The sequence below is a fragment of the Trachurus japonicus genome, chromosome 24, assembly GCF_045865225.1.
Source record: "Trachurus japonicus isolate A0001 chromosome 24, Traja_1.0".
NCBI lineage: Eukaryota > Metazoa > Chordata > Actinopteri > Carangiformes > Carangidae > Trachurus > Trachurus japonicus.
This window is the reverse complement of record NC_140930.1, coordinates 6,278,799-6,297,884: the sequence shown is the minus strand read 5'-3', so window position 1 is coordinate 6,297,884 and position 19,086 is coordinate 6,278,799. Positions and strand designations below refer to the sequence as shown.

At 42.2% G+C, this 19,086-nt stretch overlaps 1 protein-coding gene across 1 annotated transcript; it reads right to left on the bottom strand.

Annotated features, from left to right (window-relative positions):
- Positions 1–276: 276 nt before the first annotated feature.
- Positions 277–18,746, bottom strand: LOC146961246 (disintegrin and metalloproteinase domain-containing protein 17-like). The gene is made up of 19 exons (XM_085771033.1): positions 18,314–18,746; positions 17,022–17,154; positions 16,215–16,348; positions 15,683–15,771; positions 15,409–15,592; positions 13,893–14,023; positions 13,727–13,813; positions 12,768–12,881; positions 12,155–12,299; positions 9,621–9,712; positions 9,382–9,534; positions 7,553–7,752; positions 7,351–7,454; positions 5,520–5,654; positions 5,277–5,407; positions 2,120–2,287; positions 1,756–1,812; positions 658–790; positions 277–543 (listed from the first exon to the last, which is right to left on the bottom strand). The coding sequence occupies exons 1-19, from the start codon at positions 18,423–18,425 to the stop codon at positions 305–307; spliced, it is 2,541 nt and encodes an 846-aa protein (XP_085627159.1). The 5' UTR covers positions 18,426–18,746; the 3' UTR covers positions 277–304.
- Between the last annotated feature and the right edge of the window lie 340 nt (positions 18,747–19,086).

Here is a 19,086-nt window from a genome sequence, read left to right as displayed (position 1 = left end):
CATTTATTTTATTGGTTATCGGTGAAAAAAAACGGCCGATATCGATTATCAAAAAAAAAAAGGGAAATATCGGTCGATAATCGGTTGAACTCTGATTGTAATTAAATTCATTAAAAACGTTTTTCTGATTGAATGTGTCTCCATGTGACCAGACTGAGATCTGCTGCAGCAACAAAGCGTCAGTGCGGCGGCTTCAGGACGGAGCCGCTTTAAGAAAATAAAAAATAAGTCGTAAAAGTTTGTGAAACCAGCACAGGAGGACGTGAGCGGGACAAACCGGGCGCCGTCCGTCCCGTCCCGTCCCTCAGCACTGCGTCTCCTTGGTGTCGATCTGGTGTTGCCTCTGCAGCCGGAACATCAGCGCCTTCTCGCTGCGACTCACCGCGCTCGTCTCCGTCAGGTCCTCGAAGGAGCGCCGCTGCTGCTCCGAGCGCTGCGCCGGGCGGCCGAACGCCTCCTGCAGCGCCTCCTCGTCCAGGTGGGAGTCGAAGCTCGGGTCCTCCTGGATGGTGGCCATGCGGGGGGAGTCCAGAGGGGGAGGAGGGGGAGGGGGAGGGGGAGGGGGAGGGGGAGGGGCCGCCACCGCAGGAGGAGGAGGAGGATGGTGAGGAGGAAGAGGAGGAGGATGACAGCAGGAGTCTGGACCGGGGCCGAAGCCGAAGCCGGAGACCGGCGGCGTGCTGGTCTGCTGCGGACCGGACGGCTGGAAGCGCAGGTTGGTGGTCGGGAAGGTCGGAGGCTTGAAGATCCGGACGGACGCGGACTCCAGGCTGCTCAGGAGCTCGGCATTCTGGGAAAATGAACAGAGTCAGAGTCAGTTGAGTTTGATGTAGGGATGTCACGATTATAAATTTTCTTGGATAAATAATCACGGTAGTACGATTACCACGATTATTATGCATTAATTAATTTCACAACACTATATGAATGTGTAAAATCAAATATAGTCAAAATATAACTACATTATTGATAATATACACAAAATATTTTAAGTATCTATTAATATAGGACCAATTATTACTCCCCCAGAGGAAGTATTTGAAATATTGAAGTCATTAATTGTCATCTATACCAAATGTTTGAGTTTATTTTAATAATTTTTTACATTTTATTATTACAAATGGCACACTGACATTTAAATTCCTACCAATTTAATGTTACGTGAGGTAAATGGACCAGTTTCTGTGCATTTACCTTTACTTTGGCGCCACATCTGCCGATACGGTTCCGACAATCTTTTTTGGAGAGTGACAGTATTTAGAAATCTTTACGATTGATTAATTGTGGCGTTTAATACCACGATTAATTGTGACAATAAGTAATCGTGACATCCCTAGTTTGATGGTTAAAGATGAACTCTCTGTGTCTCTAACCCTCCTCTCCTCCATGTGCGTTTGTTTTCAACAACGAAGCCGGTGAGAAATCAATCCATGGAGCGGTGGATAACGTTATTTATCATCTACCATGTTACCATGTGTATATCTGTGTAGTCTTATCTGTCATAAACAAGAGATTACGGGTTACGTTTGTGTGGCGGTGCCGCAGAGACGAGAGCTGGGACACCGGGTCGGAGGCTCTGATCTTACAAGGTTGGTTTTCAGCCAAGAGACGCTAGGTGGAAGGCAGAGAGCCTCCATTCTCCCAGGTAATGATTCGTATCAGACATATTTCCTCCTTTTGCTGCAATTTCATTACATTAATTGTGAAAAACAAGTAATTGTGACATCCCTAAAATACACACAATCAGATACTCACACTGGGGAAGAACAGAGACTTTGTGGTTTGCTCGTATTGTTTATCCAGCTTCTTGTCCTGAGAGAAGAAGATAAAGAAGAAACTTTATTAATCCTGAAGGAGGTTGTTCACAGAAGAAAAGACAAAAGACAAGAGTAAACTAAACTAATCTCTGCACATCTTATAAAATATATATTTAAATGACTGTCCACCTGATCTAAAGACAGGAAAGACTTTATCATCTTCAGATTCTGGCTGTAGCACCTTAATCCCTTAATACTCATGAAAATACAGTTCTAATACGTCTCTGTAACGCGTCAGTCAGACAGTGTGACTGAGTGTAGTTTAGTTTAGTTCCTGACAGAGACAGAACGGAGCGACTCACCACACAGTGGACCAGGATGCTGATAGGAACCCAGAAGAGCAGAGAGAACGCCACCACCGACCCCACGATGTTGTCGGCCAGAAACTTCCCAAACGTGTTGATGTCCAGTTTGTCGATGAAGTCCCACAGACGCTCCACCACGTCCTGCACCTGCTTCATGCACTTCCCCTGCAGGAGACACACACACACACACACACACATTGACACATCCTGCTCGTCTTCACTCAGTGGGTCTCATTCATGAAACGTGAGTAAATCTGTGTGTAGATTTGCACATAAAAGCTCACTCTACTAAAACTCTACTCCGGATTCATGAACGGTGCAGGAAACTCAGATTTGATCGTAAACACGTGTGTAACTTCATGAATGCCAACCCATCGTAAACTAACAACACGCCCCCAGTGATCAGCAATTAGCATAGATCTCCATACATGAATAGCCATATAAGGAGATCCTGACCACCATATTAGGAGGTAGGTGCAACCTGTTCACCTGCGGCCATGACGCAAACGAGGAAAGAGGGAGAGAGAGAAAAAAAGAGAGATCACGGATCGAAGTCATTTTGGGTGAAGTGGAGTCCAGAAAAAATATGTAATTCTCTTCTGTTAGTAGTGGTGTGACTGGGACAGGTCAAAGGCTGGAGGGAAGAAACAGATTTAGTGAATTAAGTGTCCTTGGTTTATTAAAGAACCGTTTAAGAAGTAAAGCCAGAATAGTTCGATATGAAACTTAAAAAAAAAAACAAAAAAAACACACAACTACAGAGCTACAGCAGCGACGGGAGGAGGAGGCTCTTCACAGCCTCAGCTGTAGAGGAGCATGGTTGTATCAACACATGAAGTTATAGGCAGGTTATATTGTTACAGAAGCACCAGCCGTCTGTCACAGCTCCATCCAAACCGGTGCCGACTGCGCTGCTGCGCAGGGTGAAGTGTGCGCCCACCGAGCGTATTGTAGCAACACAAATACGTTTTTTTTCCGGTTTTATATCAGATTATTATCATCATTAGATGGAGCCTTGACGGGTTTGTGCGTGTCCGATCCCTAAAACGTCTCTCTCTCCAAATATTTGTAATTGTTTGTCATGTTTAAATTACGTGTTTCAAAGGCGTCGGCGTATTTTGAACATGAGAGAGAGTATAATACGGATTAAAATTGTAATTTTCAACAGTGACAAGCAGTATTTATTTGCATTCCTACATTTACACAAGCGCTACACACAGTCCGGAGCAGGTGTAGATTTTGTGAGTAGCTACGAAAAAATCAGCACTACTAAAAGATTGATGAATGCGGAAATCCACGTAAATTTGCGCTGCTCAGGGTTTACACACAAATCCGTGCTGCTCACGTTTCATGAATGAGACCCAATGTGTTTACATGCACAGCTAGTTTAGCCTCTCGTCTGATTTCCCAACTGGGGAAATCGAATAGTTGATGGAAACTTGTCCTCCTCCTCAACACTAGGTGGTGAGATGCGTTGTTCCAGCAGGTTAATACAGCCATCTTTCCCTTTTTTCTGTCACCTAGTAAATAACTGGATGTAAATAACTAAGAGTTCTCAACTAGCGTTCCTGGCTGGATGCGCCGGGTAAAAATATGTACAAAAGACTTGAGTCGTGTCGGGCCTCATCCTGTCGCTGGTTGTACTGTGTTGTTTATTGTGAAATGAACTGAACTGTTTTTTTGCTCTGGTTTTGGCTGCATCTTAGTGCCGTCTCTACTCAGATTCAGATTCAAAGAGTTTATTGCCATGCCAACAAGTAAAATCGAGTTGATAGGAATGTGTCTTGGTTTTTGCTCTCACAGAAAAACAATACAGTACTCCCACCACATACACCACAATAAATAATACACACAATGCCGTACAATGCAATGTACGGGGAGGACAATACCCAGCAGCGTCACATTCAGCATAAGTGCCAGTGCGAGGAGAAAGTGCAAGTGATCAGTGCAAATTCAAATGTATGATGGCTTGGAGGTAGGTGCTGTCTCTAAAACGAGATGTTCTACATTTGATACTTCTGTATCTCCTGCCTGATGGGAGGAGATTAAAGAGGTAGTGTGCTAGGTGAGAGTGATCTGCTATAATTTTATTGGCCTTTCTGATGAGTCTAGTTGAGTAAAGTGATGTAAGTGAGGGAAGTCTACTGCAACCGATGATCTTGGAAGCTCGGCGCACTACTCTCTCTAGCCGGGTTTTATCCTGTGCGGTTGTGTGACCGTACCAGAGCAGCATGGAGAAGGTGAGTATGCTTTCAATGGTAGACCTATAGAAGTGGGTCATAGCTGGTCGACTAACCCTAAATTTCTTGAGCTGCCGCAGGAAGTAGAGTCGCTGGTGGCGCTTGTTAATTATGAGACTGGTGTTGAGCTCCCATGAAAGGGATTGATGGATTGTGGTCCCGAGGAACTTAAAGGAAGTGACCCTCTCTCCACTTCTTCTCCATTGATGGAGAGAGGGAGGAGGGGAGTGGCCTTCTTTCTAAAATCAACAACCAGCTCCTTAGTTTTTGAGATGTTGAGTATGAGGTTGTTGTTGTTCTCACACCACCTCACTAGCTCCTCCTACTGTTGTGACACATGCGCACATGTCCAGTTTCAGTCAGATGAAGGCGTTTACATGCAGAAGAAAATCAGTTTACAATCACATTATCTGGAGAAGTCGGACTAACACGTTTACATGAACTTTAGTCGTCCAGTGATAGACGGATTAAGGTCATTGCTGTGTCTCAATACGAATACTTCCATACCTCCACTAACTATTTTGAGTATGCAAGCGCATCTCACTTGGCCAGTTTGTCAAAACGCAGTGTACTGTAAGAACCCGGATGGTGCTCTCGCGGCGTAATCCCCGCATCGCATTAAACAGGCGTTCATTATTGCTAATTGAAATTACAAACAAAACGAGCCGGTAGATGTGTTGACAGGCAACAATGGCGTCCAAAAAAGACAAAGACGTCGGAAACTGTTGCAATCGTTAGTTCCAGTAAGTGCACAACGACAGTATTCGATTTGAGACAAAACTTACTGTCAAAATTTGTGCCCTACAGAAGTAAGTACGTGGTGTAGATAGTAAACTACACACAACTGTTGTATAAGCATACTGAATGTGTTTTAAAGCTGCCTTATGTGTGTGTGTGTGTGTGTTTCCACTCACCGCTCCGTCACAGAAGCCCACGGTGCAGGGTTTCCCTTTACGCAGGAACAGGAAGTTGCCCGTCTTGTCCTGGTAGGGGGCGCAGATGCCGCTGGTGCTCCGGCAGCAGACTCTGCACGACGCGTTGGTTTCTATAGAGACGAGAGGGAACAGATACAAGACTGAGACGGATGCATCATCATCATCATCATCATCATCATCATCACCACCACCACCTTGGTCTCACGCCGGTGTGGTCGTTACCGTTGCAGGCGCAGGGCTGCAGCTTCAGGACGGCCTGACAGAAAGGAACGCACTCCCCGTCCAGACACTCGCCGCTGTCCAGACACGCCGTCTTATCGGGAGCGTTTTCAGGAGGAGGACACTCGCTGCTGTTTCCTGTCACAACACACATAACAACACACACACACACTGGGTCTCATTCATGAAACGTGAGCAGCACGGATTTGTGTGTAAACCCTGAGCAGCGCAAATTTACGTGGATTTCCGCATTCATCAATCTTTTAGTAGTGCTGATTTTTTCGTAGCTACTCACAAAATCTACACCTGCTCCGGACTGTGTGTAGCACTTGTGTAAATGTAGGAATGCAAATAAATACTGCTTGTCACTGTTGAAAATTACAATTTTAATCCGTATTATACTCTCTCTCATGTTCAAAATACGCCGACGCCTTTGAAACACGTAATTTAAACATGACAAACAATTAGAAATATTTGAAGAGAGAGACGTTTTAAGGATCAGACACGCACAAACACGTCAAGGCTCCATCTTATGATGATAATAATATGATATAAAACCGGAAAAAAAACGTATTTGTGTTGCTACAATACGCTCGGTGGGCGCACACTTCACCCTGCGCAGCAGCGCAGTCGGCACCGGTTTGGATGGAGCTGTGACAGACGGCTGGTGCTTCTGTAACAATATAACCTGCCTATAACTTCATGTGTTGATACAACCATGCTCCTCTACAGCTGAGGCTGTGAAGAGCCTCCTCCTCCCGTCGCTGCTGTAGCTCTGTAGTTGTGTGTTTTTTTTTGTTTTTTTTAAAGTTTCATATCGAACTATTCTGGCTTTACTTCTTAAACGGTTCTTTAATAAACCAAGGATACTTAATTCACTAAATCTGTTTCTTCCCTCCACGCCTTTGACCTGTCCCAGTCACACCACTACTAACAGAAGAGAATTACATATTTTTTCTGGACTCCACTTCACCCAAAATGACTTCGATCCGTGATCTCTCTTTTTTTCTCTCTCTCCCTCTTTCCTCGTTTGCGTCATGGCCGCAGGTGAACAGGTTGCACCTACCTCCTAATATGGTGGTCAGGATCTCCTTATATGGCTATTCATGTATGGAGATCAATGCTAATTGCTGATCACTGGGGGCGTGTTGTTAGTTTACGATGGGTTGGCATTCATGAACTTACACACGTGTTTACGATCAAATCTGAGTTTCCTGCACCGTTCATGAATCCGGAGTAGAGTTTTAGTAGAGTGAGCTTTTATGTGCAAATCTACACACAGATTTACTCACGTTTCATGAATGAGACCCACTGTGAATAGAGCACTGGAAAAGCGAGTAACGACACGCATTGGTCCAATGGAAGCGCCTCCTGATGGCGGAATATGGGTATTGCAAAAGCGCCCAAGAACTGACATCTCTGCATTGTTGGTGAATGAGCAAGTGTGGTATTTTCAATAATTTAAGGACATTTATAGATCACCCACGTTAATAGCATCATTGAGGATCCTTTACAGATAAAAGAGTAAAAAACAACAGTTGTCTACATGAATGTTTCAATCTACATTTTGTAATAAACAAATTATAAGTATAATTTGATATGAAAAACAAAAACACGGCCGTTTTCATCAATTTACAAGCAAGTGGGCAACACACATACATTGGAGTGAATGAGTTTTCTGGGCACTTTTGCAATACCCATATCCTGCCACTCGGGGCGCAAAACCCTTACCACGGGAGTCAATGGTGGTGTCGTTACTCTCTTTTCCAGTACTCTAGTTGTGAAGACAGAACCTGTGACCTTTGACCTTTTGTGTGTGTGTGTGTGTGTTCACCTGTGCAGTAGGAGTGTCCCTTGCAGGTGGCATCGATGGGTTCCTGACAGACTTCACCCACGGCCTCGAACATGCAGTTTTTGCAGCACGCACTGTTCCTGTCACTGAACGCAAACACAAGACGATGAGAAATATTACAACTGTTGCAATAACTGATCGGGTTTGGATTCAATTGATTTGATTGGTTTTGTTTCCCTCTGACCTGCACTGAACTCCCGGCACCAGCCTGCAGTTGGCGGTGCAGCAGGGGTCGGAGTTGATGTGCAGGAGGCCGGGGTCGCACTCCTCGCCCTGCTCCACGCGGGAGTTCCCGCACACGTTGATGTTTCTCTCCTTGAAGCAGGACGGCGCCTTCGACCTCAGGCGCTTCACGATGGAGCGTTTACTGCAGTTGGAGAAAAGCTGGACGCACGGGAGAACAGAGTCATCAGAGTGAGTGTTTGGCCTTAGAGTAAAGAAGGATTTTTATACGGGTAGAAATATGTGTAAAAAAAATCATTATTTAATAAAAAAATATCATAATTATAGCTCTTTTTTCCTTCTTCTTCTTTTTATTTTTATGGCACAGCTGCATTTTAATCTACAGACTTGACAAATTAGAAGGTTTTTGTTATGGTGTTCCCCTCGACTGAAAACATCAGCCTGATTCTTACTTTATTATTTAAAGCAGAAGTAAGTGATATATTTGTGTTAATATAAGTCTTAAATAGTTATATCTTCCGACAGCAATCACTTACATAGAGTGTTTGGACTGAAACACGGGTCTGTCAGTCACTCTGCTCTGCTCTGAGCCGAGGAGAAAACATTTATCGTATCCTACAGTTTTTATCCAATGAGGAGAGAGAACGGCATGCAGGGCTGTGTGTGCAGCCAAGGAACGCCGTGAATGTGGCGACGTAGGGACGAGGACTGTTATGGTGCGTTCAAGGAAACTCGTATTTTTCCGACCGTGAAGTCGTACCAGTTCGATCTGGTACGAGTTCACCGGTCGGAAGTTACGAGTGGCCGTTATAGTGACTTTCACCGGTAAAACAGGTTGGAAAAACACGAGTGGGTTGCCTGGAACGCTACAAAGTCGTAAGTCGTGACTTGAAGCTGTAATTTACGATTTCAAAAGCCGGCCTGGAACGCAGCATTAGTGAAAACGACCGGATCACTTACTTCTGCTTTAAAAATCATATGAAATTATAAAAAAAATCTAAATATTCAAGCTCTATCAAACAATTATTTCCATTATTAATCAATCTGACGATTATTCTCTCATGTATTCCGATGTTTTCTTATGCACCTGAACACATCACGCTGTGTTGTAACTGTGTGCTCACTCCAAAAACGCCATGAGCGTCATAGGCAGTGAGTCGTTGAATCGTTGAGCTGCGTCCAGAGCGTCAATTTCAGAAATTGAGAGAAGCTCAACTTCATGCAAATGAACAGTGTCGCCACCGAAGCAGCAGCCAATCGCAGACCAGGATTCTCACAGCAGAGAGGCGTCTATAACAGGGTTTATACAGGAACCTTGAAGTTAATTTTAATACCTTTTTAAGACTTTTTCAAGACCTTCTCAATATTTTTCAACACCTCACCGCCACTTCAAGCTGTAACCATTCACATCACTTAAGTTAACAGTTTTAGTTTGTGATAAAGACTAGAATTCAAAATAGGTTAGGATAATAGATCAAAGGCAAAGTTTATCAAAAAAAAACATTGCTCCACTCTCAAAAAACAAAAACAACAATCTTCTTTTCTTTTTTATGAACCGGTTTATCTTTGTTTTTTAATAAAATGAATAAATTCACACACTTTCACAATGTTTTTTAGGACTCAAACTCTTGGACAGCTATTCAGAAAAAATACCTTCAAAATTTAAGACTTTATAAAGTCATGAAAAGACCTTTTAATACTTTTTAAGGGTCTTACTTTTCCCAAAATTGATTTATCACCTTTTAATACTTTTCAAGACCCCGCGGATACCCTGGATAAACCCTTTGGTGTGAATGTGCAGTAAAGATGAAGGTCGGGGGGGGTCGTCACCTTGTTGTTGACGTGGTCTCCGCTCACGGCGATGGGGTACATGACGTACTTCCCGCCCTGGTCCTCTCGGGGGGCGCAGTACGGGATGTTGTCGGGGTCGTGCTCCGCTCCGAAGTTGTGTCCGAGCTCGTGGGTGGTGACCAGGTCGGCTTCCTGCGGAGACGACGACAAACTGTTGCTGGAGGAGTCACAACATCATCGTCATCATCCGTCGATCAGCTCATAAAACAAACACTCACCTTGGTCAGGATGGTTTTCCCATAATTCTTAGTGCTGGTCAGACCCGTGTTGAGGAAGATTGTTCTCTGTTCGTTTGTGGATGACGGACACGCTGCGGAGACACAACAACAACATTAAAGGGATAGTTCAACATTTTGGCAAACTGGCCCATTGCCATAATCGCTATAGTCATAGCAGTAGGTTCGTTACCTTTAATTGTCGGTGCAAGCTATTTTTAGAACGGAGGAGCAGAGCCATGAGCTGCTCAGAGCTACGCTATGGAGGCTAAAGGAATTTCTTGGTTTCCCTCATCAAACTCATCAAATACACAATCCCAAAACTCCAAAATGCTTTTGTGGACAAGTTGTGACCTGCACATTCACCACGCTATGAGATAATAACACAACGTTATGAAACGGAGCCGTTTTCAAGGTAAATACAGAGTCTGCTTGCTGAAAAACTGTCCCTGAACGCAACGCGCATCAGCGGTTTTGCATGAATTTACCTCTAAAACGGCTCCGTCTGGTAACGTTCTGTTATTATCTCATAGCGTGGTGAATGTGCAGGTCACAACTTGTCCACGACAGCGTTTTGGAGTTGTTGGATTGTGTATTTGATGAGTTTGATGAGGGAAACCAAGAAATTCCCTTAGTCTCCATAGCATAGCTCTGAGCAGCTCGCCGCTCTGCTCCGCCGTTCTAAAAATAGCTTGCACCGACAATTAAAGGTAACGAACCTACTGCTATGACTATAGCGATTATGGCAATGGGGCAGTTTGCCAAAATGTTGAACTATCCCTTTAACAACAACAACAGGCTGTGATTAGTCACCAGCAACCAACAAGTCCTTTCATCACAGGACGTGAATGTTACGCAGTGAAAATACGAGTGAGGTCGATTTTTCTGAGCTTTCTCCCTGCGAACAAACGCATCAGCCAATCATGTCGCATGGAAAGGAGTTACGTCACAACACCATGCAGGGTATATACAGGAATCTTGAAGTTAATTTAAATACCTTTTTAAGACTTTTTCAAGACCTTATCAATATTTTTTAATACCTCACCGCCACTTCAAGCTGTAACCATTCACATCAATGACACTTTTAACTTGACAGTTTTAGTTTGTGATTAAGAAGGTAGACCACTTACAACAGAATTCAAAATAGGCTGGGATAATAAATCAAAAGAAAAGTCTATCAAAAAAGAAATATTGCTCAACTCCCAAAAACAAAAACTACAATCACGACAGTCATGACATGTGCCTCAGCTCGTTTGATTTTGTTTCTAGTAGGGCTGTAGCCGATATCCGAGTACTCGAGTACTCGCTCGACTTGGCCGGCATCCAAGTGCCATTTCACTACTCGGATCCCTTCAAAATGTAAGACTTTATAAAGTCGTGAAAAGACTTTTTAATACTTTTTAAGGGTCTTAACTTTCCCAAAATTGATTTATTACCTTTTAATACTTTTCAAGACCCCGCAGATACCCTGCCATGACAACAATATCAACAACCTGTGTCTCTCACTAGCCTGTCTTGTTGGACAAAGGGACACGAACGTAACAAATGTGCAGCTCGGCGGTCAGGACAGTGATGAGACAGTGAGCTGCTGTGTTGGAAGTCGTACAGTTGGTAACAAGACGACAGTGACCATGTTTCCACCCACTTGTCGATCAAATTATCTGGAGATCAATAAAAACATTAATTTGAATAATGCCGGCTCAAGTGCGTTTCCATCTAAGAACTTTAAATTGAATAAAAAGCCGTGCGTAATAATGACGTCGATCATATTAGTGTATCAAATTGTTTTCTTACTAAATCATAAAACAGAAGGACGTCCATCATTCATCATTCATTGTTAACCGATTATCCGAGGTCTGGCAGCCAGGTTAAGTTGGTAAATACGGTATTGCACAAGTAATGCGACATGCCTGTTATCAGAAGACAGTGGTGTGTAAACACGGTTTTGATGCAGATGCACTATGTGTTAAATACTACAGACACTGGAGGGACCTCTCACCGGTGGTTTGTGAACGGCAGCGCCTGTTCACCTGCATCTCACTCCCGCCGTGTCTTTGAACAGCTGGGAATTAATACAAAGCGGAATTGACATTAAACACGATCGCAACTCACATCTGACATCCGACAGACCTGTTTCCATCGGCAGTTCTCGCATAAACTTTGTATTGATCAAGAGAAAATCCGATGTGATTTATCGATATTCACGACATTCGATCAAACATTAAGGAGTTTTAAATTCGATAATGCTTAATGCGAATAAAAACGTGTGGATGGAAACATGGATAGTGACTCAGCAGGTTTGGCTAATGTAAACAAACTGGTGTTGAGTACATGAGGCTTAATCAATGAGTAGGTGTGTGTTGTACAGTTTTAAGGCAGGATCTGGAAGCAAATAACCACCCGATGTGAAACTTTGGTTTATAATTGTCGTGTCTGTGATATATTTGCATCGAAATATTTGGCGGCGAATATTTTCCATCAAAACCATTCAGACCGTGTAATGTTAAAGGCTTTAACTCTGGTGGCGGTGACTCTACCTTTGGAGCAGAGGCCTCCGGGGATGTCGGGTTTGGACGGGGCGACGTAGGCCAGCCCCAGCGTGCCCTCGTCAAAGTCCTGGTAGGTGAAGAGGTGAGCCAGGCAGACGTTGGACGCCTTCTCTGCGATGTCCACGCTGAACTGCTGCAGGAGGACGGACCCACAGAGACAGCGTTCAGTAGGGCTGGGACGATATGCTTTTCTCCCGATTCGATTCTTCTACGATTTTTTTGGATGGCGATTCGATTTAAATTGCGATTCTACGATATTGCCGATTCTCTCGATTTTTAGTCTTTAGCATTTTTAACATTTATCTGCACACAAACACTGTAGGAGCCTATAAATTAACATACTCCATTATAAAGTGAACTTAAACCCTTTTCAAAACCTGTACTCTCTGTATGTAAAAAAAAAGGCTAACAAATGCACATTGCACAATATTTAAAAAAATCGATTTTGGAAAAATAAAATCGATTTAAAAATCGTCAAAAAAGATATCGCGATATGTATGTGAATCGATTTTTTCTCCCACCCCTAGCGTTCAGGTTTCAAATCTGAATTTATATCAATGATCATCGTGCTCAGTGTTCAGGTCGGTGGTTCAGTTTTTACCTCCAGCAGCTTCTTGACGTCCCAGACGCCTTCTCTGCCTCGCTCCGGACTTCCCTGCATGTTGAAGTGACTCTTTCCTGGAGCGACGGGAGTCGGACTTTTCTCTATGATGATCTGACAGGAGACACGGTCACGTTACAGCAGCTCGGTTTGGTTTTATACAGAAAGAAACTGGTGTTTTTGTAATATTCATTTTTACCACAAGAGGCTGCCACTTCAAAGGTAACACTTTATAACAAGTCCACACTATTAAGCATTAATAAATACTGAATTCTTCATCTATAACGCATGAATACTCATTAGTATGTAGTTTATAAACACAGTTAGTTCTTATCAATGATGAGTAAAACATTTTTACTGTTTATAAGATACATATTAATGAGTATTCATGTGTTATAAATGATGAATTCAGTATTTAAAGCTCAACTAATGTTTAATAGTGTGGACTTATTATAAAGTGTTACCCAAATTTTGTCTTGTAGTGAGTTCAAACTGTATTTAATGGGCTCATGATGTTAGTTTTCAGTTTTCTTTTCTGTTTAGTTTAGTTTATTCGATTAGCATTTAATCCCCTCTTCAACAAGTAAGATTTTTTTTTCCTCTTGTGCTTGTTTGCTTGTTTGTTTGTTACCTGTTTCGGTTCTGTGTTTGTTTTATGTTTGGCTTGTGTACTTGTTTGTTGTGGTGATTTTGGATTGATTTTTCAATATAATAAAATATACCGGTAATAATCTAAGGTAACAAAAAAAGAAAAACAAAAAAAACAAAAAAACAATTGAGATTTACTCTCAATATAAACAAAATACAATGAGGGATGATGCTGATCAAAAAGCTGTAGGCTGAAGCTCATGCTTTTTATACCTTTTGTGCAACTAAACGATGCCTTACTGTCAGTTTTAATTAGTAAATGTAAAAGTTGTTTTAATGTGAGTTTCAGTGTCTGGTCCACGTCGTCTCACCTGCTGGATCTGAACTCCGTAACCGATGAACTCGTCGTCCCAGGACGTGTTCCTGTAGATGTCGTCCACGCGGTCGATCAGCTCGATCTGAAAACACAGAGGAGTCGTTATCGATCTCTCAGGGAGGAGGAGGAGGAGGCGACGTGGTGACGGCTGAATGTCTGACCAGGTAGTTGAGCGTGGTGCTCTCCTCCTCGCGGCCCATGTGCTTGAAGAAGCGGTGGTCGGCCACCAGCAGCAGAGGACATGTGTTCTTCCTGTGGTCGTGGACCTGACGTTTCCCCCGGGACACAAAGTCTGAGAGAGGAGAAAGTTTATAGTTTTATATTCACTTTAATTCATGTTAATTCAATTCATGTGTATCGTTTTTAGTTTGTTATCACCTTATTGTCACAATTTATTCTCGTTAATTGAGGAGAAAAGATTTGTTTTTATTGTAGTTATGGAGGATAAATGATGTTAATGTGAACCCATCACATCCTGCAGGTTGAACTTTGTTTTTTCACATAAAATCCTTTTTTTTTTTTTTTTAACAGTAAAAACTTCACTTTAACAGCTACTTTTTTTTCCAAATTAAAAGCTCCTTTTCTTTCATTTCAATCATTTTCACCCAAAAAGCTCATCTAACTAAGATTAAATACTATTTTTTCACCTTGAAATGTTTTGTGCTCTTTTGTTCCCACTTTTCTTTCTTGCTTTTTTTTCAGATTAAATACTTTTTTCCCCCCACTTCAAACTCTTTAACAAATTAAAGCTCCTTTTTCTCCACAATAAAAGCTTTTTCTCATAAAAAAAGTGTTGTTTTTTTCAGAATGAACGCTATTTCTCACTCTAACATCTTTTTTAAATTTCAAAGCTTTGACGATGAATCACACTGGTTTTTTTATGTATTTTTTTATGAGGAAGCAGCCACAGGAAGTGAAGTGAATCATCACCACGCCCGACTGCTTCTTCTTCAGTGCATCGCAGCAGCGTCGGTTTACTGATCTGCAGCTCACCTCAGTCTGAAACCTGAAATCTACTGTAAACAAACTCCTGATGTGACTCAAACTCTGGACATGAAGTCGTCTAAATCAGTGGTTCTCAACTGGTGGGTCGGGACCCAAAAGTGGGTCGCGGACCCGTTCTGGATGGGTCGCGGACAGCTGGTCAAAAAAGTAAATAATATTTAATGCACATCTGATGTTGGACATGTCTTTTATTTTGAAAAATAACTTATATTGAAAGGCACGCGTCACATGAACACATGCAGTTGTAATGGTCCTCTTCAGTTTCTTATTAATGAGGCCTGAATGCAGTGAATCTTGTTTTGTTTTGTGGGTCTTTCTTTTGTGCAATTTGATATTTATTCACTTTTTTTGAATATGCTCTGAATGCAGAGATGCATTAGAAGTCAAATATATCATTTTGTTGGTCTCTATTTTGTGCAGTTTGATATTTTTTTATTCACTTCCGTTGTCATGGTCCTCCTAAGTTTCATTCATGTGCTCTGAAATGCACTTTTCTCAATAAAGAGCAAAATGAGTTTTTAAAGGCTTTAAAAAATAAAAAAAATCTTGGTTTGAATCCTATAAAAGTGGGTCCTGACTTAATGACCGTGGGAAAATGTGGAGCCCAGAGTGAGACTAGTTGAGAACCCCTGGTCTAAACAATCACAATCCTTCCTCCGCTGTTCCACTGACCGCCGTCGTCCTGCTCCTCCATCGCCGCCGCCGTCCTCGCGCCGTCGGGGAGGAGGTGTCTGGGGTCAGAGGTCATGTAGCCGCAGACCGACGGCTGGTGCAGTCGGCTCAGGTTCCTGATGTCGTCGGAGCGGTAGATCAGCAGACGACCATCGGGGGGCGCCGACGTGAACCTCCACAGAGGCTGAGCACAGAGGAGAGATGGGAAACATAACATATTAGTTGTTTGTTTGTTTGTTTGTGGTTAAAACACCAGACGGCGTCCTGACTTCACCTCCACGTTGTACTCGGCCTCGTCCGTCAGGATGTGAGCCGAGAACTCGTGGTCGTCGATGTGAGCCTGAACTCGAGAGTGTTCCTCCCCTGGAAGAAATAAAAAAAATAAACAGTTCAAGATTTTGTATTGTTGTCAATGAATCGCAACTTTGAACCGACACTTTCTAACTTCCCTCTCTCGGTTTCAAGGCCACCGACGCCACCGAGGCCTGGTCCACCACTTCCTGTCTGCACAATAACTTGGCTTTCGTTGGGGACTATTTTCAGTGGCGGATTAATCCACATTTGATGCTGTAGTGAGTATTCGTGGCAGTAGGACGGTGTGTGCGGGTAAAAATAAACTACAGGGTGTGTGTGTTTGAGCCGATGAAGGAACGTGTCGCTCGGTGCAACACGCTGAGTCACTCGTGTGTGTTTTTTTAAAAACAGTGGTGCTCTGTGACTCAGAGGAATAAGATCCATGAAGAAATGTGTTATTAATAATCAATGGTTCATAATCAGGAGCCTCATTACATCTGTCTCCGTCTCACCGATGACGTGTCCGGTGAAGTAGTTGTGTCTGTTGACGGGGTAGCTGTGCTGACGACCGTCCTCGTCCACGACCACGGCTCTGAAATCCTCGGTGAACAGCTCGTCGTTGGTCCTCAGGTACAGTCTGAACTGTCTGTTCAGGCAGGAGGCACAAGAAGCATCACAAATATTTTCTGCATTACAAGTTTTGTCAAATTTTATGTTTAAATATGTAAATGAGGCTATATCTAATTAAATATGCGCTAATTTGCATACATTTCCATCCAGAACAGAAATCTTAGAGGGATAGTTCAATATTTTGGCAAACTGGCCCATTGCTATAATCCCTATAGTCATAGCAGTAGGTTTGTTACCTTTAATTGTCGGTGCAAGCTATTTTTAGAACGGCGGAGCAGAGCCGTGAGCTGCTCAGAGCTACGCTACGGAGGCTCATGGGATTTCTTGGTTTCCCTCATCAAACTCATCAAATACACAATCCAACAACTCCACAACGCTCTGGTGGACAAGTTGTGACCTGCACATTCACCACGCTATGAGATAATAACACAACGTTACCAGACAGAGTTGTTTTAGAGGGAAATACAGAGACTGCTTGATGAAAAACTGTCCCTGAAGGCAACGCGCATCAGCGGTTTTGCATGAATTTGCCTCTAAAACAACTCTGTCTGGTAACGTTCTGTTATTATCTCATAGCGTGGTGAATGTGGAGGTCACAACTTGTCCATGAAAGCGTTTGGATAAAGGATGGATAAAGCTACTAGAGTCAGAAGTTTTTACAGAGGGGATTTTATGTATGAAGTGCTGACCTCTGCAGGGCGTTGAAGCTGAGCGTCTTCTCCACGTGAGTCTGGGTTTGGACGTCGCGGCGGCGGACGGAGTGAGTCTGCAGACTGGAGAGAGGCAGCACGTCGAAGTCGTCCAGCATCGACCTGAGGGAGGCTGAGGAGGAAACGCTTCATGTTTATGATGCTGAAAGAACTCGTTAGATAAACTCAGAGTCACATTAAACAATTATAAAGTCATAAAGTCGACAGTGAGTGTGTCCGTCTCTGCTCCTGGTTTTTATGAATGAAGTCAAAGCTGGAACCGTTTGTATATAAAGATATTAATGTGGAAATCTGTTAATAATTAACAACTTATATTGGTTTAATTCCTCTTTTCACTGTTTTTAATCTCACTGTTTGTCTAACAGCATTAAATATTGATTAGGAGTCTTGTAGTTTCAGCTCCATGTTTCCTATGACACACAACAGTGTGTTTTCCATCTGTTGATCATTTTCCATCAGGAAAAGAAAACAACTGACATAAAAGTCTAAACTGTTATGAATCAAATTCAAAAGTAAATTTGTCATTTATCACAGTTTTATTGTGATTTATTTAGAATATAATATATATTCTTACAGTTATTCTTCATTTTATGTGATTGAGGAGGAACTATGAAGTTATTAACCGTGATTATGACACATAATCACATAATTATGATTAACAATCATCAAAACTACAACTAATATGAGTAAAACTGAGATTTAATAGTTCTAAAACTGAGATATAACTTATTAAGGCAGGTTTAAAGTTGATTTTTGTCTACTTCTGTATGATATAATATATATTATAACTAATATTATATATATTCTTATATCTATTCTTCATTTTATGTGATATGAGGTGTAACTAAGTAGTTTTTAACCATGATTATGACACACAATCGCAAAATTATGAGATATTTAACTTTTTAAGGCAGGTTTAAAGTTGATTTTTGTCAATTTCTGTATAATATAATATATAACAATATTCCTAATCTGTTATTCATTTTATGTGATATAAGGTATAGTTAAGTACTAATTAACCATGATTATGACGCATATTGACAAAATTATGATTAACCATCTAATATAACAACACTGAGATTTATTTTTTTTAAGCTCTAAAACTTATTTGACTTACTTAAAGTATTTGTTTCCAGTGTTGTGAGTGTTTATCCTCCATATTTCCCCCACTGAAATGAAACTAGGCTCAGACTCGTTGTTTTGAACTGAACTTGTTAGTTTTAAAGTTTATAAACTCCGAGCAGCCAGCGGAGCTTCACTCAGAAACTCACCGAGCTCCGGCGGCTCCTTGTCGGCGGGCGGAGAGCGGGCTGCTCCGGTGAACCCGGTAAAAACGGTAAAAACGGTAAATAAAGACGTTAAAGCCACGAGCTCCGGTCTCATGTTGGACGGTTGGTGTTGTTGTCGTGACCGTTGATGTTTTTAATCCTCAGGATGAAGAAGATGAAGTGAATGAAAAACGGAGCCGCCGCCGCTGCTGCAGTTGAAGTCCCAGAACATCAGATTTATTTTTTATTTATCGACGGTTTGGATGAAAAAACTTCTCGTTATGAACTCATGTCTCCATAAAAAAGGAGATTAGACCTCGTCCAGGTTTTTTTTGTTGACTGTGTTTAGCAAAAACACACAGAACAACGACTTCACGCCGATAAAACCAGGAAGACGGACAGAGCTGCGGTCCGGTCGTCAAGGGCCGCGTAGCAACGGGCGGAAGTGGATCTGACTGCCTTCACAATAAAAGCCTGATGTTTAAACAGCAAACTTAATCCAAGTTTTAGTGGAATATTTCAAGACTTCAACTTTTTCTCATGTAATACCTTAACACAATTTAGTTACTTGAAATATACATACATAAAAAAAGTAGATACATTGAGTAATTTAAAGACATAATACATAAATATAGCCTGACAAGCCAGACTATATCATTAAAATGTATTTGCTGCCGCTAGGGTGCAGCTAGATTTCTAGGCTAACATAAATATACACTATCTAGGCCTAAAGTTTGGTAGCAACTTCAAGTTTCTCTTCACAATGCCTTTCTTAA

Excerpts from the sequence above, each read along its gene's own strand:
- LOC146961246 (XM_085771033.1), bottom strand. The coding sequence starts at position 18,425 with ATGAGACCGGAGCTCGTGGCTTTAACGTCTTTATTTACCGTTTTTACC. Across the intron at positions 7,455-7,552 it reads GTGCCGGGAGTTCAGTGCAG|TGACAGGAACAGTGCGTGCT; the intron begins GTCAGAGGGAAA and ends GTTTGCGTTCAG. Across the intron at positions 5,655-7,350 it reads GGGACACTCCTACTGCACAG|GAAACAGCAGCGAGTGTCCT; the intron begins GTGAACACACAC and ends GTGTTGTGACAG.